A 24,613-nucleotide genomic window follows, 5' to 3' on the forward strand; every position below is an offset into this window, starting at 1 on the left:
TTAACCATACTCGTAAGGTTCTAAATGGAACCTGTATGGTGCTATGAAGAACCTTTTCCATTAAAAAGGGTTATATATAGAGCCAAAAAGGGTTCCGCTGTGGTTCCAACCCTTTTGGGGGCTATATAGAACCCTTTTTTTATGGAGAATGGTTCTGTAAAGAACCTTCTCAATCTCAAAGGTTTTTAAATTCAGATTTAATAGACATATTATATTGTTAAAATTCCATAGGTTTTATTATTGTTGAATCAGGTGTGCTAGCTCTGGAACAGCTGGGGGTTCCTGAGGAGAGAATTGAGAACTACTTAGTCAACCGTTCTCAATTGACACAAGGCCATACGTGAGTTTGTCACTGGCTATAGTCACATATTGTATCGCATGTAACAGCATAACCCAACAGATTAGATCAACTGAAATTACACTCTCACTCACAGTTGGACAAAAAGAGCTGTTAGCAAACCACACCCCAAAATATTCAAATGAGCCGTTGACTGTTGCCTGATCGACTGTTTGCTTTGTGGTTACAACCCTTTTGGGGGCTATATAGAACCCAAATTACAACAAACACTAAATGGACACCATGGTTCAGCATTGGAGAATAGAATTCAGTGTCTTTCTGAAAATATTTTTCTGAATATCCTGCCATTATGCATAGCATAGCTCGGCAAATATTGTGAATATGAACATATAGCATACTGTATCTGTTAGCTGACTTGTAGCACTTGCAGCTTGGTGCGCTTGTTCTAATATTACGATTTTTCCACTAAAGAGAGACCAATATTATTCTTTATTTATTCAGATAAAAAGACATAGGGTATGTACAGTGTTATGTATCCATTTAAATGTGTATAACAGGATTATATTATTATAATTATCCCATCCATGCCTTCCCTTGTGGAGTGATACAGTACGTCTTAAGAATGATCCATCACAGATAGCTGTACTGTATGTTACTAATAACTAACTACTGTAGGCTAGGTGGTAAAGTAGCTTCCTGAAAAATGTGTTCCCGAAAGTAGTCCCCATATCCAAGGGTGTTACGTCACAAAGTGCCCCCGGTCAAAACCACGAGAGTGTTGGATGAAACTATAAGATGGAAATAGCCTGGGTGCCTCATGTCTGGCATGACAATTGCGTAAGGAGTTGTAAAGAGTGCAGAAGCAGACTGGCACGCAGGCTAGGAGATGTAGCTCAGCTAACGTTTGTTGATTTGCACATGTTAAAGCTGAAGTGATTCACCACAGCGTGGTGGTGTTAGTGAGGATATCTGTCGATAGTAAGGATACGTAACATCTGTTGACCAAAACAGGTCTGGGTGTACTCCTTGTGGATGCTGGGTTTCATTGGAACTGGCTTTGATTGAGAACTGGTTTTGATTATCCATTATGATTGAATCCACAGGAGGCTGGTGAGGGGAGGACGGCTCATAATAGTGACTGGAATGAAGTGAATGGAATGGTATCAAACACAAGGAAACCATGTGTTTGATGTGTCAATACCATTCCATTCCAGCCATTACTATGAGCCTGTCCTCCCCAATTAAGGCACCACCAGCCATCTGTGATTGAGTCATGGAACACACACTAGTGTTCTGGTTAACGTACTTGAAGAACGCTTATGAAGCGAAGAGATCTGAGTAAAAGTCAGCATAGAAAGGGATAGTCGGAGACCAGGATCATGTTCAGTCGGGAGAAAACGTTTTGAAATGGAGTTAAGCGGGTAGGTAACCACTCATTTTCATTATCCGTTGCAAAACAGTTTGCTACAGTGTACCCTACTGAACATGACCAAGTGCTGAGAGAAACCATGACATGGACCGGGAAATTAAATGGACCCAGGAAGTAAAATGGACCAGGAAGTAGCTCTATATACCCCATAGAGCTAGATAGAGGACACAACATTGTATCTGTCCCTTTATGGCGTCTGTGAGAGCATACAGCACCATTGAGGACATCTCCATTTTGAAGTGGTTACTTTTCTTATTCTACTACTATGAGTTTTAAACAAACTGAAAGGGTGCACACTGCCACCTGGAGTGTGTTGTTTGAACAGGTATAAATCCAAGGTTTATGATTTACTGCCACCTGCAGTTATGCAATGTTTGTTCACAAGTGTAATTCATTGGCTGATCCCTCCTGATGAGCTGATTTGAATTATGTGATCCTTTCTTAACCCATAAGAAGTCCCACCCAGTTCTACTTAAAAATGGTGAAAGTCCTCAATGGTGCTGCCCATGCTAAAATGGCTTTTAGGCACTAGAGTCCTCTATCTACCTCTATGATATACCCATACTGTATCTGGATGTCCTGCCTCATACCAATGTTTACACATGAATGTAACCTGATCGTAAATGTTGATGTTTCACAGCCAAAACAGCTTGATTATTAATAAAGAAAATAGCATTTTGTGGCTCATTAGTAAGGTCTTTATTGTCTTTATGTCATTTCAAACCTTTTACATGTTTCTGCTTGTATATTTTGTACGGATAGGTTTTCTAATTGTCATGATTTATTTGTTATCTTTGTAAGATAATGGTTACATGATTTTTGTTTGTCTACTTTTGACAGATTTGAATAAACTGCATGACTATCATTGACAGTTTTTTTCATGTGAATTTCATATCCAGATATCCATGCTGTATATATTTCTAAACACATGTTGGGACAATAACTGTAAATTCTATGAAATATTTTTGTCAGTCAGCTGCTACTGTAAAGACTCCCTGGCTACAGTATGTTAACCCTCCCTGCTTTTCTCCCTCAGCGCCACACTCAACCCTACCCCCTTGTCCGACCTCTTTCAGTCACTATTAAACGGAACATACGGGACACACAGAACATAGAAATAGAATTATTAGAATGGACCGTCCCATTCAAGTCAAAATCATTTCCATTCTGTAATTCTATTTCTATGGCTCAGAGGGGCCGTCTTCGGTGCTCTGTTAATTACTGTGTCTTAAGATATTTTGCTCCATTTGTTTAATCCCCCTGCAGTGTAAAAAGTCATTCCCTTTGTCATACTGGGCTACTGATGCTGCTGCTGCACAGCATGTGTTTCTGGAGCTCTAATTCTACTGGGAGAATCTTGGGTTTTCAGAATTAAGTTGAGGCTTGTTACTGAACTGTGGTTTTGAATGTCTTGGGGTTTTACATGGAAATGAAGGATTAAGAGTGCGCTGGCCTCGTTGACCTTTTGTCTGGGTAGGATATTATTCTGTACTGTTTCAAGTTTTAATGTCACGCGCACAAGTACAGTGTAATGCCTTTCTTGCGAGCTCCAAATACGACAACGCAGTAATCGATATCAATGTAGTACTAAAAATAACATAAGGTAGAACAAAAACACACAAGAAACATAAACAAGAAGAACACAAGAAAGGAAGAAGCTTTATACAGGGTCAGTTCCAGTAGCATATTTACACTGTGCAGGTATACTGGAGTGATAGAGGTAGATATGTAGAGGCTTAAGGTGACTAGGCATCAGGATATATAATAAACAGAGTAGCAGCAGCATAAATAATGATTGTATTTGAGTGAGTGTGTAGAGTCAGTATAACTGTGTGTGTATGTTATGAGTGTGTAGAGTCAGTATAAATGTGTGTGTATGTTATGAGTGTGTAGAGTCAGTATAAATGTGTGTGTATGTTATGAGTGTGTAGAGTCAGTATAAATGTGTGTGTATGTTATGAGTGTGTAGAGTCAGTATAAATGTGTGTGTATGTTATGAGTGTGTAGAGTCAGTATAAATGTGTGTGTATGTAATGAGTGTGTTGGAGTGTGTAGAGTCAGTATAAATGTGTGTGTATGTAATGAGTGTGTTGGAGTGTCAGTGTGCGTGAGTGTGTAGAGTCAGTATAAATGTGTGTGTATGTAATGAGTGTGTTGGAGTGTGTAGAGTCAGTATAAATGTGTGTGTATGTTATGAGTGTGTAGAGTCAGTATAAATGTGTGTGTATGTAATGAGTGTGTTGGAGTGTGTAGAGTCAGTATAAATGTGTGTGTTATGAGTGTGTAGAGTCAGTATAAATGTGTGTGTATGTTATGAGTGTGTAGAGTCAGTATAAATGTGTGTGTATGTTATGAGTGTGTAGAGTCAGTATAAATGTGTGTGTATGTTATGAGTGTGTGGAGTCAGTATAAATGTGTGTGTATGGTATGAGTGTGTTGGAGTGTGTAGAGTCAGTATAAATGTGTGTGTAGAGTCAGTATAAATGTGTGTGTATGTAATGAGTGTGTTGGAGTGTGTAGAGTCAGTATAAATGTGTGTGTATGTTATGAGTGTGTAGAGTCAGTATAAATGTGTGTGTATGTTATGAGTTTGTGGAGTCAGTATAAATGTGTGTGTATGTTATGAGTGTGTAGAGTCAGTATAAATGTGTGTGTATGTTATGAGTGTGTAGAGTCAGTATAAATGTGTGTGTATGTTATGAGTGTGTGGAGTCAGTATAAATGTGTGTGTATGTTATGAGTGTGTGGAGTCAGTATAAATGTGTGTGTATGTTATGAGTGTGTGGAGTCAGTATAAATGTGTGTGTATGTTATGAGTGTGTGGAGTCAGTATAAATGTGTGTGTATGTTATGAGTGTGTGGAGTCAGTATAAATGTGTGTGTATGTTATGAGTGTGTGGAGTCAGTATAAATGTGTGTGTATGTTATGAGTGTGTGGAGTCAGTATAAATGTGTGTGTATGTTATGAGTGTGTGGAGTCAGTATAAATGTGTGTGTATGTTATGAGTGTGTGGAGTCAGTATAAATGTGTGTGTATGTTATGAGTGTGTGGAGTCAGTATAAATGTGTGTGTATGTTATGAGTGTGTGGAGTCAGTATAAATGTGTGTGTATGTTATGAGTGTGTGGAGTCAGTATAAATGTGTGTGTATGTTATGAGTGTGTGGAGTCAGTATAAATGTGTGTGTATGTTATGAGTGTGTGGAGTCAGTATAAATGTGTGTGTATGTTATGAGTGTGTGGAGTCAGTATAAATGTGTGTGTATGTTATGAGTGTGTGGAGTCAGTATAAATGTGTGTGTATGTTATGAGTGTGTGGAGTCAGTATAAATGTGTGTGTATGTTATGAGCGTGTTGGAGTGTCAGTGGGCATAGAGAGACTGGACTAGTTTTTGATTCGTTTTGACAAATGTGATGACTTGGGGACCTAGGCAGTACCTCAATACTTCTACATACCTGACGGATATTGGTTTATATAAAGTATAACGTTCAAATTGGTTTTCTATGATATTACTGGACCTTTATGCTGCATTCTGTTTGTTACTGATACACACTTCTCACAGTAGAATACTGTATCAAAGTCTTTGGTTCATCTTACAGAACATGGATATCAAAAAGTCGAGCTGTCAGTGATGATGACTTGGCACTTTGTCTCCTCACATTGACTAGGCGAAGATGTACGACACCGAACCAGCTTGTGTGTGCAATAGGGCGTTTATATTTACATAGTCTATACTTTCCATCAATTAGCTATTATTGCTTGTGGTTGACTGATGAAGGTTTGAGGAGGACAAAAAAAAGAAACAAGAGTACTGTGTCAGCAAGTCTGCCTCTGCAGACCTGACTGTAGGGGAGAGAGAGAAATTAGTATGCTGTTCACTAAACACTGGAGGAAAAGTAAGGGCATAAATATTGCAATTTCCATCCTGGAGTGGAGAGATGGAGGCTTGTGAGTAAGTACATTTTGACAGGCTATATAGGAACTACTGCCATAGGAGAATTCACCTATTAAGAATCAGTTTAGCTGTGCAGTATTGATGCAATGATGGCTGCATAATTTAGGTAATGAAACTAGAACAATCACTGCAAAATCCATTCTGGTGGCAGAAAGGTTCTCCAGTCGTGACATAAATCGTTCAAGGGCCACTGAACACTTTCCTTTCTCTTTGCTTCAGTATTTACACAACCTCCATTCATTCAAGACTTACAGTATGTGGTTATATCGGCAGTGTGAAACTATATAATGACCTAAAAGGTGTACTGTATATACCAATGAAATGCCGTTAGAGGCAGTGTAGTCGAGGCAGTGTAGTCGAGGCAGTGTAGTTGAGGCAGTGTCAAATCAAGACTTTATTAGCTAACACACTAGTGTCCCACTCTGGTGCAGTGTAATACAGCGATATACTCTGACATGTGCAGTAGGTTAAGCTACAGACACCACTGGACTAACCGATATAAACATACTATAGCTTTATTATCTGATACATAGATTTCCTCACTGATGTAAGAACCTCCGTTTTAATTTGAATGTAGTACACACACACACACACACACACACACACACACACACACACACACACACACACACACACACACACACACACACACACACATATACACACACACACACACACACACACACACACACACACACACACACACACACACACACACACACACACACACACTCACTCACTCACTCAGTGCCTATAAGTGGGTCTGGCACTCTCCCACTTCATTCTGCTGCAGCACTCCCTGTTGAGCCCCACCTCCCACGAGGAACCAGCCCACCCACTGCCCATACACACACCAGACAGTTAGACAGCCAGTGAGAGAAGAGAACCTCGGTGGGTTTGAAGAGCTATAGACAGTCACCCACTTACAGATCCACGATGGTTTAGAAGGGCTTGGCTCACTCATTGACTAGCTATAGACTGACAGTGATAGAGTCTAGAGGAGGAAAGAGGCCAGAAGAGAAGAAGAGGAGCTTTTAAGTGATTGTTTGTGAGTGTGTGTGTGTGTGTGTGTGTGTGTGTGTGTGTGTGTGTGTGTGTGTGTGTGTGTGTGTGTGTGTGTGTGTGTGTGTGTGTGTGTGTGTGTGTGTGTGTGTGTGTGTGTGTGTGTGTGTGTGTGTGCGCGCGCGTGTGTGTGTGTGCATCATGGCATCAGGAGGCCATGGGATGAGGGGTAGAGGGGAACCCCTCCACGCACCCCACCTCTCTGACATCTACGCCAACAGTGCTATCCAGCAACAGGACTATTCTGCAACCATCTGGCTTCGCAGCAAAGAGAAGCTGGAACATGTGAGTACCCTGAACGCACACTTAAACACACCTCATACACACTGGTGGAAGCTGTTGGGGAGATTCCAGAGGAATGTCGTACAGTAGTATTAGTAGGGGATAGAGGCTGAAGACAGGTTTGGCTGGGCAACTGGCTGAGAATGATTTGAGGGACAGTTGACTTCGATCTCTTGTCTAACCCAAGGATTCAGTCCACTCAACTAGGATGAAATGTAATTGACTTGGGACAGGATATCCACAGGGAACATGTTAGCTGATTAAAATATTCATGCAGGAACCAGTTTGCCAAGAGTCGTGACTATCAAAGAGATGGGGCCTAGTTCAGCTTTCCTCAAGTCAAAATGTGAAAACACTATATAAAATTGTAATAGTTTATTTTCAAATGCCATGCAATAGAGCATTATAACAGCCTTCCCTCTCCAACCTAAACTCAAGTGTTCCACTACAGCATGTACTGTATCGTGTGTTGGAGGATGGCAGGATCTCTAGAATAGGACATCCAACATCAATATTCAATATATTAGCATTTCGCTACACTCGCATTAACATCTGCTAACCATGTGTATGTGACCGATACGATTTGATTTGAGGATGAGGGGGAAGCCACTGTAAAAAAGAAAATAACTAAGATTCAATAAAGTTGTTGGTGAGTTTGATGGGCCTATAGAAAAGCATTAAGAACTACTTGAGAGGGGATAGGACCCGAACGGGAAGGGATTTGAATATGAAATGGTATAACGGCGAGAAAGACTGTAAGCTAGCATCGTCCATTCTCAGCCCATTCATTTGGAATGCCTGGAGCTAGCCACCGGAGGATTGCAGCCGAGGAAATGTGTTTCGCCGCCTCCAAATAGAATTGATTACTTCCACTGTCCGCCTCACACACACTCAATGCCTACTTTAAATAGTGCCGATCAAGCTCCAAACTTTGTTTTAACTTCTTCTCTCTTTTAATTTGAAATGCCCGCTGCCAAAACTCAAACTAACTTAAGTGTTGGGTTTCTGCTTCGGTTTCTATTTTCTACATTAGTGTTTAAGGTAAGGGAGTCATGTGTTTTCACCTTACGTTAGGGTTACACAGACTCAGGCTAAACTCCTCCGCCATAGGCTAGAGACTTCCTCTCCCTCTAAGCGTGCCCTCTCGGAGGCAGTGAGCTTTTTAGCTGAAATTGAGTGTAAATATTTCATGGTTGGGGGTGGTACGGGACTGGGAGATCTGCCTGCTTTAAGTATACTGAGTATAGCAGACACCTGTCTTGTCATCTCATGTCTGAAGGGAAGCGAGAGATGTGCCACAATAGTAACTGTTCTGTACTTGACCTGGGTTCAAATAATGTTTTTCTTTTTTAAATATAGTTTCAGTGTTTGCTTGAGCCTGCCTGCAGTGCTAGATGGGAAGGGTTTACATTTTTAGGACTATTGCATTAGTTCAATTTAAGCTAGGCAAGCTCAATCAGACACAGGTCAAGTATTTTAAATTATTTCAAATAGTATTTGAACCCAGTTCTGGTGAGTTGAGACCTGCCCTGAAATCTCATGTCGGAACAGGGAGATAGTACTGTTATGTACAGTCTGTCCTCAGAAGCCCTGATGTCTGTCTGTTACACTACACACTCTACTGTTCTTTTATGCAGCCCAGACCCAACTCAACCCCACCCACTAATCCATTGGGCTGGTGTATGGATCACGCAGTGCTGCATTACAATAAATGGATTATTGGGAAAGCCGAGCAGCTACAGAGTAAGATAGAGTCTCCAGCTATAGACAGAGACTTTGTGGACCAGCAGGTTCTACAGATGTAGGATCTACATTTGAGCCAGTTTGCTACAGCAGGAAAATAATCCTCCAGCAACAAGAAATGTGAATTATTATGTGGATTGTAATTATGTTTTGTAGGGGTTGATACATTTTTCTTTAGGGGAAGTCTGACATAAAGTGTAAATTACAAACTTTAGAAGCCTTTTTAAACCTTGAATACATTACAAGTTAGTCTTTTTTGCTGCCCGGGAACATTCTCAACAACAAAAGAGTGATCAAATTAAGATCCTGCATCTGTAATTCATCTATATTTTCAACCCACTTTAACTTCCTGCCAGTATTAAAACTTTGGTCATTCTTCACCGTCAGCTCACTCCAGCTCCACTGTCTGTTCTCTCTCTCTCTCTCTCTCTCTCTCTCTCTCTCTCTCTCTCTCTCTCTCTCTCTCTCTCTCTCTCTCTCTCTCTCTCTCTCTCTCTCTCTCGCACGGCGCCAGTCTCCCATGGCACTGGTGCCCGACGGCCAACTCAGCACATCACAGACATTGACCCTCACCATGCTGACATGCGGACACACAAACACCTATTTCCTGTTCCTGTTTTGGAACGTGTGAATGAGTCATGGTATTATGTGTGAAGGTGAAAAACTGTGTACCTGTGTCACCTCTATCACGAGTACCTGGATCACCTTCACGACGGTACCTGTACAAGTGAGTAAAGAGAATATATTATAGCATTCTGATGACACATGAGGGGCAGAACAGAGAAATTCAATTGTATCCCGTAGTCAAAAATGCACATTTCATCAATGACTTGTGATCCCTCCATCCTCATTCAAAACTGACCATATAGTACAAGACCCCTATGTAGGATCTTCATTTGATCACTATTTTGTGGCTGATAATTTTCTAGGACTATTGTATAAGTTCCATTTAGCTAGGAAAGCTCAATCAGACACAGGTCAAGTATTTGAAATGATTTCAACTCATAAGGAACCAATTTGCCAAGTGTCGTGACTATCAAAGAGATGGGGCCTAGTTCAGCTTTCCTCAAGTCAAAATGTGACACAATATAAAATTGTAATTCTTTGTTTTCAAATGCCATGCAATAGAGCATTATAACAGCCTTCCCTCTCCAACCTAAACTCAAGTGTTCCACTACAGCATGTACTGTATCGTGTGTGGGAGGATGGCAGGATCTCTAGAATAGGACATCCACCATCAATATTCAATATATTACCATTAGACTCTAAGCTAGCATCGTCCATTCTCAGCCCATTCATTTGGAATGCCTGGAGCTAGCCACCGGAGGATTGCAGCCGAGGAAATGTGCTTCGCAGCCTCCAATGATAATTAATTACTTTCACTGTCCACCTCACACACCCTCAATGCCTGCTTTAAATAGTGTCGATCAAGCTCCAAACTTTGTTTAACTTCTCTCTTTTGAGCATTTTATTTTTTTAAATGCCAAACTTACGGGTTTCTTTTCCTGCTGTAGCAAACTGGCTCAAATTAAGATCCTACATCTGTATCTTCCCCTCCACAGAGAAATCACACACTCCCACACACTGTAACCACTGTAACACAACAGATATGTCTCTCTGTGGTTGAGTGGAGCTCCACTGTATACAGTATGAGACCTCTGCAATAGTGGCATCTTGTACAGCTGAGGTAGTCTTAATCAGTCTCTAGTGTGGGTGCGCTGGGCCATAGACAGCGCATAGAAGATAATGAAGTCCCTGTTGGAGAATTACAGTCTGAACAGGCTGCTCTGAGCCAGTGCAATGAATCAGCACTGGAATTGGATTGAAAGGGTTTGGCACGGGCCCTCAGATTCTCAAAATGTTCTACAGCTGCACCACTGAGAGCATCTTGACTTGCTGCATACACCTCTTGGTATAGCAACTGCACGGTATCCAACAGAGGGTTGTGCGTACGGCCCAGTACTTCACTGGGGCCAAACTCCCTACCATCCAGGACCTCTATACCAGGCGGTGTCAGAGGAAGGTCCTAAAAATTGTCAAAAACTGCAGCCACCCAAGTCATAGACTGTTCTCTCTGCCACTGCACCACAACGAGTAACCAAGTGCCAAGTCTGTGACCAAAAGATATCTGAACAGCTTCAACCCTCAAGCCATAAGACTGCTGAACAGCTAATCAACTGGCTACCCGGACTATTTACATTGATCCCCTTTACTATTTATTTACCTTAATTGTTTTGCACTGACTCCCTTGACTGGCTCTATGCACACTCACTAGACTCTACCAACACACTCACACATACTACACTGACACTCACTCACTCACACACACAGACACACACACACACACACACACGCATGCACGCACACACACACACACACACACAAAACACACGCTGCTGGTACTCTGTTTAATATGTTTCCTGATGTTATCTCAATCACCTCCACTACGTCGTACCACTGTACATTGACTCGGTACCGGTAATCCCTGTATATAGCCTCGTTATTGTTTTTACTGGGCTTCTATTTCCTTTCTTATTTAGCAAATATTTGTCTTGCTTTTTAACTCTGCACTGTTGGGAATGGGCTCGTAAATTAGCATTTTACCGCAAAGTCTACACCTGTTGGATTCGGTGCAAGTGACCAATACCATTTGATTTGATTTGATTTGAATTTGAAAGCTCAATGGAGGGGTTATCTCCAGGGTTAAAACAGGAGTTTTCCTGACTATATGACCTGAGTGTTTTTTGATCAAATAAAATAAAAAACGTTGAGAAACCCACTGACCTAAATATGGTTTGAGAAAACACACAGACATGTTAAAGTGAGACCTCCCGCCAATGATACTATGGTGGGGGTTTCTGGGCATCGACTATATCTAGAAACGCGTGTGTGTTCCAGCGTGTGCACCCACCTTTGGCAACATTCTTCCTCTCGGGACAAGACTCAACCCTTCCTGTCAACACCGTCCTGCTCTCTCTCGCTGCAACCCACTCTCTCTCTCTCTCTCTCTCTCTCTCTCTCCTCCAGTCAGAGGGTGACACCCAGAGGGCACCTCTCTCTCTGTCATAGAGCCCAGTGGGGTTCCTCATCACATTATCCCTCCAGAATGCTCTAGTTCAGCATGAGAAACCAGCACATATCCTGTAACTACCATTCTATACACTTCATTGACAATAGAGTAGAAGCAACATTATTCTATGTCATTGACGATGTAGCCTGGATTCCAGGCCTCCTCTTGTACCTTCCTTTAACTGAGACTATTGAGGATGCAGCTGTTTATACTGCAGGCTGGCCTAGTGTATATGAACATCCCTGAAGTGAGAGGTATAGAGTGTCAGTCTGACAAGTTTATCCACTTTATGGATGAGAGCTCAGACGCTTAGCAGAGATAGATGGGTCAAGATGGGGAGATGGATGTGAAAGAAGTATTCCTCAGACTCCCAAGGTTGTTTGAGGTAAATTGACTTTAACTAAACTTTTCCACTCCCCACCAGCTCTCTCTCTCTCTCTCTCTCTCTCTCTCTCTCTCTCTCTGTCTCTCTCTCTCTCTCTCTCTCTCTCTCTCTCTCTCTCTCTCTCTCTGTCTCTCTCTCTCTCTCTCTCTCTCTCTCTCTCTCTCTCTCTCTCTCTCTCTCTCTCTCTCTGTCTCCCCCTCCCTATGGGCTCCAACCCCCTATGCCGAGTTAGATTCAGCAGTAGCCTCCTGCAGTAGGTAGCATATGCTCTTCGGTCTTCGCTACTGTTAAACCATGCCAGGTTTCCCTGTGAATAAAAAAAGAGACATTAGAGGTGAAGAGAAAGATGGAAGGGGTTTAGTTTCCTGCTTGATTCTTCCTCACTTCCTCACTGCGGTCCTGAATGCGTCTTTTGTGCAAGAGTGTTTTATCTTCCTCTGTAGACTGTAGACTAGAGCAGAAAGGGGACTGGGCTGGTGGAGAGATGTTATGGATGTTGATGGCCTTAAGCGCAGTGATTGAATTTCAATTATTATGACACGGGAAACTTGAAATGTAGGGCGTAGAAAACAAACATACTATTATGACATCATTTGATATGCTGTGTGTGTGTGTGTGTGTGTGTGTGTGTGTGTGTGTGTGTGTGTGTGTGTGTGTGTGTGTGTGTGTGTGTGTGTGTGTGCGTGTGTGTGTTCTTAGTACACTGTATGTATAATGTATTTATGTACACTGTATACCTATATCCATCACATGATTATGTTGGGTGCATGGAGGTGCAGTTGAATCAATACCATAAACATTATGTTAGTTCTGCAGCTACTTTAGTTTCTGCCCTATACCCAGTGGGTATGTTTCTTTAGTTTCTGCCCTATACCCAGTGGGTATGTTTCTTTAGTTTCTGCCCTATACCCAGTAGGTATGTTTCTTTAGTTTCTGCCCTATACCCAGTGGGTATGTTTCTTTAGTTTCTGCCCTATACCCAGTAGGTATGTTTCTTTAGTTTCTGCCCTATACCCAGTGGGTATGTTTCTTTAGTTTCTGCCCTATACCCAGTGGGTATGTTTCTTTAGTTTCTGCCCTATACCCAGTAGGTATGTTTCTTTAGTTTCTGCCCTATACCCAGTGGGTATGTTTCTTTAGTTTCTGCCCTATACCCAGTGGGTATGTTTCTTTAGTTTCTGCCCTATACCCAGTGGGTATGTTTCTTTAGTTTCTGCCCTATACCCAGTGGGTATGTTTCTTTAGTTTCTGCCCTATACCCAGTGGGTATGTTTCTTTAGTTTCTGCCCTATACCCAGTGGGTATGTTTCTTTAGTTTCTGCCCTATACCCAGTGGGTATGTTTCTTTAGTTTCTTCCCTATACCCAGTGGGTATGTTTCTTTAGTTTCTGCCCTATACCCAGTGGGTATGTTTCTTTAGTTTCTGCCCTATACCTAGTGGGAATTTTTGGGGATTTCATTCTAGTCGCTAGCAAGGTCCATTTGCTTTCTGCCAGTTGAGTTTTGCTTCACAGGGCAGGTAGGAAGGAAGAAAGGAAGGGAGAGGAGCGGAGGGAGGGAGGGAGGGAGGGAGGGAGGGAGGGAGGGAGGGAGGGAGGGAGGGAGGGAGGGAGGGAGGGAGGGAGGGAGGGAGGGAGGGAGGGAGGGAGCTTTCACATTGGATGTTTGGACTGAAGGGGTGGGCACAGTCCTGTTCCTACTCTACCTCTCCCTCTGCCTCTGCCTCTGTCAGTGTGGAGGGGAGTAGAGAGAGCACACACACACATCCAAACACACACATCCCAACACACACACTTTCACACTATCACTGTGGACAGAGTAGAAGAGCACACAAAGGAAGCGCCAGAGAGGAAGTGGAGAGACCATGTCAGGGCTTACCGGGACAGACCTCGGACTACACCACGCATCACACACACCGTCGGGACCAGAGCAACAGCATTATGAGGACAAGGGGACACTGTGAGGACAGGGTCATGGTTATGGTTTACGAGGACAGGGTCATGGTTTACTAGGTCACTGAGACTGGAGAATGTCTAATGTGATTAACCGTTAGTTGACCGTTAGTTGACCAGGTGTGTGAAGTTTAAAGGACTCATGGCAGCACCAACTACACAGCCACAGGAGCCTATGAAGGTGAGTTTGAGATTTATCAATGATGTATTCATTCATCACCTTCCTTTTTTATTCTTTAGAATGATTTGTGTATATTATTATTCATTATATTATACAGAATTGGGTGTTAATGTACTTAAAGAACATACTGGTTCATTTCGGTTGCGGAACTTTTCTCACTGAGATTTTCATGCTTGATCATAATGAGATTTGATTGGTTGATTATAATATCCAGAAGAGTAGGCTTTACTTGTAATTAGTTGCATACAGATACAATTGGTCACCGAGAATAATGTTTTTTAAATTATATAAATAAATAACATTTTGCTGTGGAATTAAAAATGATACCAGAAAATGTCATTCTGGGTTTATGCCGGGATAGTTTCTGTGAAATCTGTTCATTTATCTGACAGGTCTGGCTTGTATTTGTTGTGGATGAATATCCCCATGTGTATTAACCCCAGCGAAACGTGGCGAGGTCCTTGACTCGGCTAAATTCATTGAAGGGAGGAGCGGTTCCCTCGTTCCCTTGGCGCGACAGACGAGTGCAAAGTGCATCCGGGCTGTTTCTCCTTCTTTCCGCATGATCGCTCGAGACAGACAGGGCGGAGAGTAGATGATGGACCGGGTTTGAAATTGACTTGACAATATTTTTCTATGTGGACTGAGGAGTGACTCTTCACTAGCTGTCAAAAGTTGTATTGTTTTTTCTGACTTCGACAATTCTTTGTTTTGCTTCACTGGCAAAAGTTTCATAGGTTGTGAATGATGGTACATTTCTGACTGCTTGAAGTTTTAAAAAGCTCCTGGAAAAAGATGAAAATGTGCACTGCTCCTTCACCCAAAGGCACTAAACAAGCTGACAAGGGGCCAGAGAGGGATGGTGATGAAAATACTAAATCTAGCTGTCAGAAGTTTAATTGATTGTAATGGTGGCAAATTCTTGACTACATAGAATCTTAAAAAACTACAGTTGTGGAAGAAGGATTCAGGGCAAAGCTCCCTCACCCAAAGACAGTAGACAAGCTGGCAGGGGCCAAGGGAGGATGTTGATTCAAATTCAAAATGGGAGAAAAAAAGAGAGAAAGAGAATAGATAATGTGATGGTGACAGCCACACACAGCGCAACACTGATACAGGCGCCGTCAACAGTCGTGCCAAAGGCTCAAACAACCGAGAGAATGAGATTGCAGGAGTGTCGAGCTAAGCAAAACAGAACTGCCTGACGCACTTTTAAATGAAGAAAGAAAATGGGGACTTCTTGAGGATACCTGTCAGAAGAGAGATCTGTATTCTGACCATTGGCCACATTGACTTGGCCCTCAATTAAAGCGACATACATCAAACCCACTTGGAGAAGGAAGAAGAAAAATGTTATCTTTACTGTCCCTCAAGGGGATGTGTCTTCAAGACACAATACTCTTGTATAAAATAGATACTTACACTCAGGGGCGTAACTTTCACTGCATGTCCCCCCCCCTAACATTCTGCATTTGCATTTTTGTCCTCCCAGTTTTATCATTGGAATGTGATACAAAACGAGGCAACGTCGTGCTTTAGGACCATGCGGACGCCTCCGAGTGGTCGTGTAGGCTGTTTAGAGTGTTTATCTGACTGGGTAAAAAAATGAATATACAAAACAATATATAATAATGATGTCCCCCCACTTCTGAAACCGAAGTTGCACCCCTTATACTATTACACATGTAATTTACATCTACTACACATAGTGTTACAATACATACATTGCACTAAGTAAGGATTGTAAACAAACAAAAAAAGACACCAAAAGTAGTACACAGTCACACACGGTCGCAATACAGCAAAGTAGATGGTTTAAGGTTTAATAAAATCCTTTCAGCTCTGATGCGCCTGAACAAAGCAGGCGGGCGTAGGGCAGCTGTAGAAAAGCCCTACATACCTAAGCCCCTGTTCTTTAACTTCAATAGAACAGTGTTTTCCTTCTTTCTTTCCTTTAAACATAGTTTTACTGTGAATCAAATTTGCCTTCAGTTTGGTTTGGAAGTGTAAGGTTCTGTATTTATTTTTTTAGTCAACCTCGTGTTCTGTTTCGTTGTGTTCTTGAACGTAGCCCTGTTTCTTTGTGTTCTTGAACGTAGCCCTGTTTCTTTGTGTTCTTGAACGTAGCCCTGTCTTTCATTTTTGTTCATTGATTTCGCCTGTGTTCGTTTCTCACCTGGTCTCATCAGCTCCTTATTTAGTTCAGTTCATTCTGTTTGTGCCTTTGTGAGGTATTGTTCATTTTGACTCTACTAAGCCTTTTCCTATCTCGTTTGTGAGAACCAGTTATAGCCATCGGTACTAGTTTTGTTTCTCCTGCCTGTTAATGACCATTGCCTGCCTTTGACCACGATTCCTGCCTTCTACGAAGGCGAAATAAACACCTGCCGTGCTCTGATCATGAATCTACACCTTTTTCTCCCTGTGTATTCATTACAGGAAGACTGTTCCACTTCACTTGTCCCCTCAGCTTCTTCTTAGCATAAAGTAGGATTTGAGCGATATTGGCCGTGTGTGTGTTGGTCCCCAGGGAAAAGGAATCCATGGACCATATGCACATTTCATCAATGACTTGTGATCCCTCCATCCTCATTCAAAACTGACCATATAGTACAAGACCCCTACAGATGTAGGATCTTCATTTGATCACTCTTTGTGGCTGAGAATTTTCAGGACTATTCTATTAGTTCCATTTAGCTAGGCAAGCTCCATCAGACACAGGTCAAGTATTTGAAATGATTTCAACTCATAAGGAACCAATTTGCCAAGTGTCGTGACTATCAAAGAGATGGGGCCGAGTTCAGCTTTCCTCAAGTCAAAATGTGACACAATATAAAATTGTAATTCTTTGTTTTCAAATGCTATGCAATGGAGCATTATAACAGCCTTCCCTCTCCAACCTAAACTCAAGTGTTCCACTACAGCATGTACTGTATCGTGTGTGGGAGGATGGCAGGATCTCTAGAATAGGACATCCACCATCAATATTCAATATATTACCATTAGACTGTAAGCTAGCATCGTCCATTCTCAGCCCATTCATTTGGAATGCCTGGAGCTAGCCACCGGAGGATTGCAGCCGAGGAAATGTGCTTCGCAGCCTCCAATGAGAATTGATTACTTCCACCTTCCGGCCACACACACTCAATGCCTGCTTTAAGTATTGACCATACCTTCCTTTGTCACATCTGATGTCTGACTACACAGTCCAATGACGTTCTATTTGGGTTATTGATTCGTAAAATCCTGACTGCTGATCAATTGTATTGATGATTGATATACAAATCTAATGGAGGATGATTTTCTTGTTGTGTAACACCTGAGACCTAATGGACTTGTCAATAGTTAATCTTGTCAGTTTTGCTTCTTGGCTGAGATTAGTCCTAATCAGGAAAGAAGAGATTGAGGTGCATTTAATAAATCCATTGAGGTTCCTTTCAAAAACAGTCAGTTTTGCTCCCTTGGCTGCATTTCTATTAGTCATAATCTGGGATGTAAACAAATTACAAGGGCACAGATTGAGATTTAGGTTTTGAGGTGCATTCAAGATCTCCATTGAGGTTCATTTTAATTACCCTCAGGAAACGTTACAACTGATTACTGGGTTGATGTGGATAATGTTCTTTAGGGCATACGTTTTAAATTATTTTACAATGGAAAACAAGTATTTGTGTTATCTATTGGATAACTCCAGGGTCGTATTCATTAGGGCACACCATATCTAAGTATTTTGCAACAGAAAACAAACATTACCCTTTCTCATTGGACAAGTCCAGGCTGTCCGTCCATGTTTCAGTCTGTTTGCTGCCTAATGAACACAACCCTGATTTGATGTGTTTTGTTTTTCTCTGTGTCTTTCAGTCCCAACAGAAGTCCACTTTAGTCATCCATATTTCATTCTATTTTCTTCCGTTTGGTGTCTAATGAACACAATCATGATGTGTGTTCCTCCCTGTCTTCCAGTCTCAGCAGAAGTGCATCGCCATCTTTGCTCTGCTGTGCTGCTTCGCTGTGCTGGTGGCTCTCACCTTCTCCGCTGTAGACGTCTGGGGGGAGGACGAGGACGGAATCACAGAAGAGAACTGTAACAGACACTGTCGGTAAGAGGTACAGGAACTATAATCAAGGAACCCAGAACCAAATACTTGCGCTAGCTAAATGAAAGTCATTACAAAGGTCCTAAACAGTCTGCAGGACTACCTATCTGTAACAAGTAAATCTACATGCCTACAACATTGTCATAACTGACAGGAGTCAGAATCTTCCAAGGCCCTAAGATGCTATCATAAACATAGGCCATAGATGTCTGCATCATCGATTTCAGAGATCTGAAATGATGTACATGATTTTTATGATTAAAACTGTGTGCTTTCTCATCAGCATTGTCCTTGTGGAGAACATTCCGGAGGACCTCCCCCTTTCCGTAGATGGTACAACCCACGTGCCCCTCTCCACAGGCCTCAACAGCCTGTTGGACCAGGCCAAGCACTCAGTGGAGGTGGTATCTCCCGTCTGGAACCTCAACTCATGGGACCAAGAGACATGGCCCAACTCTGGCAAACAGGTATCATGTAACAAGAATGCCACTGCTACTTCTTCATCTTCTTCTACTTCTTCTTCTTCATCATCATATATCGCAAACTATAAAACTATGGACCGTTCTACAAATGTTCTACTTTGGCAAAGTGCTATTCCATTATATCAGCAGTGCGCCCAGCAGCAGAAATTGATACTAAGCCACACAAAACCTGCAACAGTCTTTGGATAAGGACATTCACAGAGCAAAGGGAACAATAACATTCATACTGTACATATCCTTTTATGTCTCAGGGCCAGCTTCTGTTCCAGAGACTGCTCAACCTCAAGACTCGGGAGGTTAAATTGAAGATTGCCAGCAGTCTCACAGACTCTGCTGAACTGCAGAAACTAACAGAGCATGGTAAGTGACACTTCATTCATATCACTCCACATAATATATAAAAACAGCAATGTATTATTCATTGATGGCCTATAGTACTGTGTGTGCCCAATTATGCATACAGATGTAAGAGCTTAATTGAATAACTATTTTGTTGTTGAGAATTTTCCTGCACGGCAGAAATGCAAACTTGTAGTGTATTTGAGTTTTTAAAAGGCTTCTAAAATCGATCATTTCCACATTGAAAATTCAGACTTGATTTGCCCTAACAAAAAATATATCAACCCCTACAAAAATGTCCATGAATTATAATCCACATAATAATTCAAATTTCCTCTTGCTGCAGGATTATTTTCCTGCTGTAGCAAATTTACTCAAATGGAGACCCTACGTCTGTAGGCTACAGTGTCTCATATTTATCTTAAGGAAAGCAGATACAGCACTTTATGTAACATTTTGTCATACCCGTGGTATACTGTCTGATATACTACCGCTGTCAGCCAATCAGCATTTAGGGCTCGAACCACCCAGTTTATACAACATTTTATATAACATCCATCACAGTAGGAGCTCCAATCTCACTCCTTGAGCTCTCCGGCAAACTTGAGTCCACAAGGTCAAACAACATGAATGTGCAAATGGATCCAACTTAACTGCTTCCTTGTCAAATTGGGCTGCCTCCTGCCTCCAAGGCTGCCTGTACGTCTTTCTGTCAGCCACAGGCCACGTTGGCCTTTCTTCTCCAATGTGGCCGTGATTTAAGGGCCAATAGAAACAGGGCTTTAGTAGCCTAAATGTTTGTCTGGAGGTTGTGTCCTTCAGCAAGGCACTTTACTGCTCCCTTCTAATCTGCTCCTGGGGTTCTACACTGAGGCCGTCCCTGTGGGCTGATTAGGCAAAAAGACCCATTTCCATTCTCTCCAAGAAAATGGACAACAAAATATTCTTCTTCCCTAACTTCATTTTCCCCCTGCAGGTGCCGAGGTTCGCTTTGTGAATATGTCAGCTCTGACCAGAGGCGGACTGCACTCCAATTTCTGGGTTGTTGATAGGAAGCACGTGTTCATTGGCAGTGCCAGCATGGACTGGAGATCACTGTCCAAGGTACCAGTTCTAGACTAGGGTTTCCCAAACTCGGTCCTGGGTCCCCCCTGGGTGCATGTTTTGGTTTTTACCCTAGCACTACACAGCTGATTCAAATAACCAACTCATCATCAACCTTTGATTATTTGAATCGGCTGTGTGGTGTTAGGGAAAATACCAAAACGTGCACCCAGGGAGGGCCCCAGGACCGAGTTTGGGAAACCCTGATCTAGTCCATTAGTGATTAGAGAAGTGATTACCTGGCACTTTCATGCCCTAATGCCAGCTGGTGGTAGAACTCCCATTGAATGTAATTAACATATTGGCCAATGAGGAGTCAACACACACACACACACACACAACCACACCCACACAACCAAACACACACACACACACACAACCAAACACACACACAGTGTAAGATAACAGAAATCTACACACTCTAGCAAAAATGTCAGCAGAGAACAGAAATTTCTCAAGGTCCTGTACATGCAATAATGAGCTGTCAGCAGTCTTTGTCAGCTGAACTAAACAGGTATATAGTCCACAAACACAATACACTGAAACAAACAATGTTTTCATCAGACAAGTATTCACTTATAGTGCATATAACTAGTCTGTTTGAGGAGTCTCTCAGCCGTCCAGTCAACATACTCATTATCTCTTTAATAACCAGACAGTTAACCACATTGCCTCCTCCTCTCCCTCCGTCTCTTCCCTGCATCTCTCCACAGAGGAAGGAGTTGGGGGTGATGGTTTATAACTGCAGCTGTCTGGCTATAGACCTCCATAGGGTCTTCTCCTTTTACTGGCAGCTCCAGTACAGAGACTACATCCCTTCTATCTGGTCCAAGAGAGTCACGGCCCTCTACGGCAAGGACAGCCCCGTAACGCTGTACCTCAATGATACAGAGGTTACCGCTTATGTGTCGGTGAGGATTTGTTATTATGTACTATGTATTACATAGAGCAGATCGGTGGAGGCTGGTGGAGGGAGGAATTGGCAGATGGGCTGCGTTCCATTTCTTCCATCCCAGGCATTACAATGAGCCTGTCCTCCGATGTATAGTGACACCAGCCACCACTGGTCTACAAACCATAATATTGTCTTGCTATAGGAGTTTTGGAGTTATGTTTCTACACTCTTGTTGAAATGGAGTAGAATAACCATAACTAACCCTAACCCTAACTAACCCTAATCCTAACTTACCCTAATTTACCCTAACCATAGCCCTAACTAACTCTAACCAACCCTAACCAATCCTAACTTACTCTAACCCTAACTAATCCTAATTTACCCTAACCCTAACTAACTTTAAATAACCCTAACTAACCCTAACTAGCCCTAACCATAACTAGCCCTAACCATAACTAACCCTACCCCGAAACAGTTTTACTAGACATCTTATTACTTGACCAGGCAGCTGATATTTACAAAATGTTCTTGTACCCTAGAATGTTCTGAACTAGATGGACAAAAGCTTTACAAAATATTATGACACCCATAACAGATTGCTTTATCAATTATTAAACCGACACCCATCCGGGTGATTAATCATGTAAATGTTACGCAGAGAAACGAATGAAACGTCTCCGTTCTAATTTGACAGTAATGAATCTCTCCACCCCCCTAGGGATGATATGTTGATCAGCTACAGAGAATATATTCATCATCGTAACAGGAAGTAATGATGGTATGGCGTCCTACTGTGATGCTGCTGTTGGCAAACCTTTCCCTCCTCCTCTGCCTCCGCTCCACTCAGCTCACTTCTGACAATGACGCATGTTGGGGTTATGTCCGTCCTCGTTTCGCCCGCTACTCCCCCCCATGTCTCAGACTATATTAAATATTGAGACTGCTTGAAATGGGAAATTGGAAAATAACCTTTGTTTTGAAAGTGTGAAATATAGGCTAAAAGAGGGCTTTGGCTGTCACATAGAAGGCAGTAATAAAGTGAAGCTATGAAACGTTGACGCTCTACTTATTGAAATAGTTGACAGTCTTTAATATAACCTGCAATCAACACAAGTCAAATTGAATCATTTGAATGTGTGTTCTCATCTTAATTATGATTCCTTTCTTGGTTCCTTCCTTCCCTCCTCAGACCTCTCCTGACCTCTTCTGTCCTAAGGATCGGGCCAAGGACATAGATGTCATACAGCATGTGATGCAGGACGCCAAGTTGTTCATCTACATCTCTGTCACAGACTACCTTCCCCTACTCATCAGAAGGTCTGGAGGGTCTTTAGTTTCAAGGTGATGCTTCCCAATATCCGATAATGAGCCTATTCATCTATTCACAATGTGCTCATTATAGTCGGACCAATGACATAATATATGTCATAAAAGCTGAAGCTATACTTTCTGCATTCTGCAATCGGAGTGCAACCATAGTTTGCACCCGTGCCTTGATTTATGAATTTGAGAGCCCAAACCCTCAGCTTTTTAGCAAACCAAGTGGCAGGGGTGCCATTGGCTGAAACACAAATGAAGGATTGTGGCTGAAGGTGTTAGCTAAAAGTGTTCTTCTAAGACCCTGTGGTACTCTACTGTGCATCTCATTTCCTGTAACTTTGTGACCCTTCCATCGACACAGATACTGGTCTCCTATCGATGAGATGATACGTGAGGCTGTGGTCCTGAGAGGGGTCAAAGTTCGTATGCTCATTAGTTTCTGGAAGCAGACCCACCCGCTCACCTTTAACTTCATTATGTCCCTCAAGTCACTGTGCATGGAGCTGGCCAACTGCTCCCTAGAAGTGGTGAGTGAATGAAAAGAAAGACTGTGAAATGCCTATTAAAGAGATGTACTGTATAATGCACTCCAAAATACCATGTACTGTCGCTGGTTTTACACAATCAATGGTGTGGGTGACTTCATCTCGACATTAGACTACTTGTGAGGTCTAAAAACATTGATCTTGGACTGTAATATTCCTTTCAGAATGAAGTGGCTCAGGAATTCAGATGTGTGATGGCTCGTTGAGTTTTAAAGCAACTTGAAGCCGTACAGTGCACTAGCGTTGCCTCTATTGCGGTGGAAATCAATTTGGTTTTATGACTTTAATCTTCTATTCCTGCAGAAGTTTTTTAGCAGGAGGGAGCAGATGGCCAATAGTCAACCAGGAATCAACCACAATAAGTACATGGTGACCGACAGTGCTGTGTACATAGGTCAGTGATCCAGATGTCACTGGGAATCTACTGTATCATTGATTATACAATTATTTATACGGAGAAGACATACAATATGTATTATCCTTTACTCTTAACCCCCCGCCCCCCACACACACACACACACACACACACACACACACACACACACACACACACACACACACACAAACACACACACACACACACACACACACACACACACACACACACACACACACACACACACATTTTGGAGAGGAGCAAAGAGTCAGCCACAGTTCAGCACTCCCTAGAGCTAGTTTGGAATGCAGTACCTTGCTCAGGGCACAATGGTATGATATCTGATGTGCGCTGCCTCTATTTCCTCAGGTAATCACGACTGGGTGGGGAGTGAGTTTGCCTATAACGCTGGGACCGGACTCGTCATCAAACCAACACAAACTCTCAAGGAGAGGGGCGCCACAATCCTGGAACAGGTGAAGGCTGTATTCGAGAGAGACTGGCATTCGCGCTACGCTAAAACCCTACAGGCCAGTAATAGGACTCCAGAGGGTAGCAAATACAGGAACCTCCACAACAACCAGAGGTCAAGAGTCTGACGGATAACAAGGAGGGCAAAGAGACCTGGAATGAGTCTAACGAACCCTATTAATAAACTATCAGCACAACTTTCCCTTTAACTTGTCATGAAACACGGGTGTATTCACTAGGAACTAAACGGACGCAAACAGGCCGAAAGGGGGTGGGACCGAGTTAAAATTGTCCAATATGAAACTCTCGTTTTCGTAGCAAAAAATGTTTCTGTTGCAAAACGTTTTGCTGCGGTTTGCTGTGGTGTGTGCTAATGAATACACCCCATGTTTGATGACGGCCAAATATGGATTATCCTGAAGCTGCACAAATCTGGTTATGTGGACCATTATATGCATTATTATACGCATGAGCGGCATGGAGGTTGAACATAAAAGACTATTCTAATGGTGTCATTTTTTTCAGGACCTCTACATTTACACACACTGAAGTATATATGCATTTTGTATTGTTTGATTATGCATTCAGTTTGACAAGAATACCTCAGTATTTTAACCTTTTATAATA

At 42.3% G+C, this 24,613-nt stretch overlaps 1 protein-coding gene across 1 annotated transcript; it reads left to right on the forward strand.

Moving 5' to 3' along the window:
- The first annotated feature begins 6,885 nt into the window (after nucleotides 1-6,885).
- On the forward strand, nucleotides 6,886-24,114 carry LOC120032489 (inactive phospholipase D5-like). Its single transcript, XM_038978594.1, has 10 exons — nucleotides 6,886-7,029; nucleotides 18,321-18,457; nucleotides 18,738-18,884; nucleotides 19,166-19,296; nucleotides 20,252-20,379; nucleotides 21,093-21,290; nucleotides 22,464-22,615; nucleotides 22,956-23,121; nucleotides 23,443-23,533; nucleotides 23,885-24,114. Exons 1-10 carry the CDS (start codon nucleotides 6,886-6,888, stop codon nucleotides 24,112-24,114), a joined length of 1,524 nt encoding a protein of 507 aa, XP_038834522.1.
- The last annotated feature ends 499 nt before the right edge of the window (nucleotides 24,115-24,613 follow it).

Source organism: Salvelinus namaycush, chromosome 39, assembly GCF_016432855.1.
Source record: "Salvelinus namaycush isolate Seneca chromosome 39, SaNama_1.0, whole genome shotgun sequence".
NCBI classification, from domain to species: domain Eukaryota; kingdom Metazoa; phylum Chordata; class Actinopteri; order Salmoniformes; family Salmonidae; genus Salvelinus; species Salvelinus namaycush.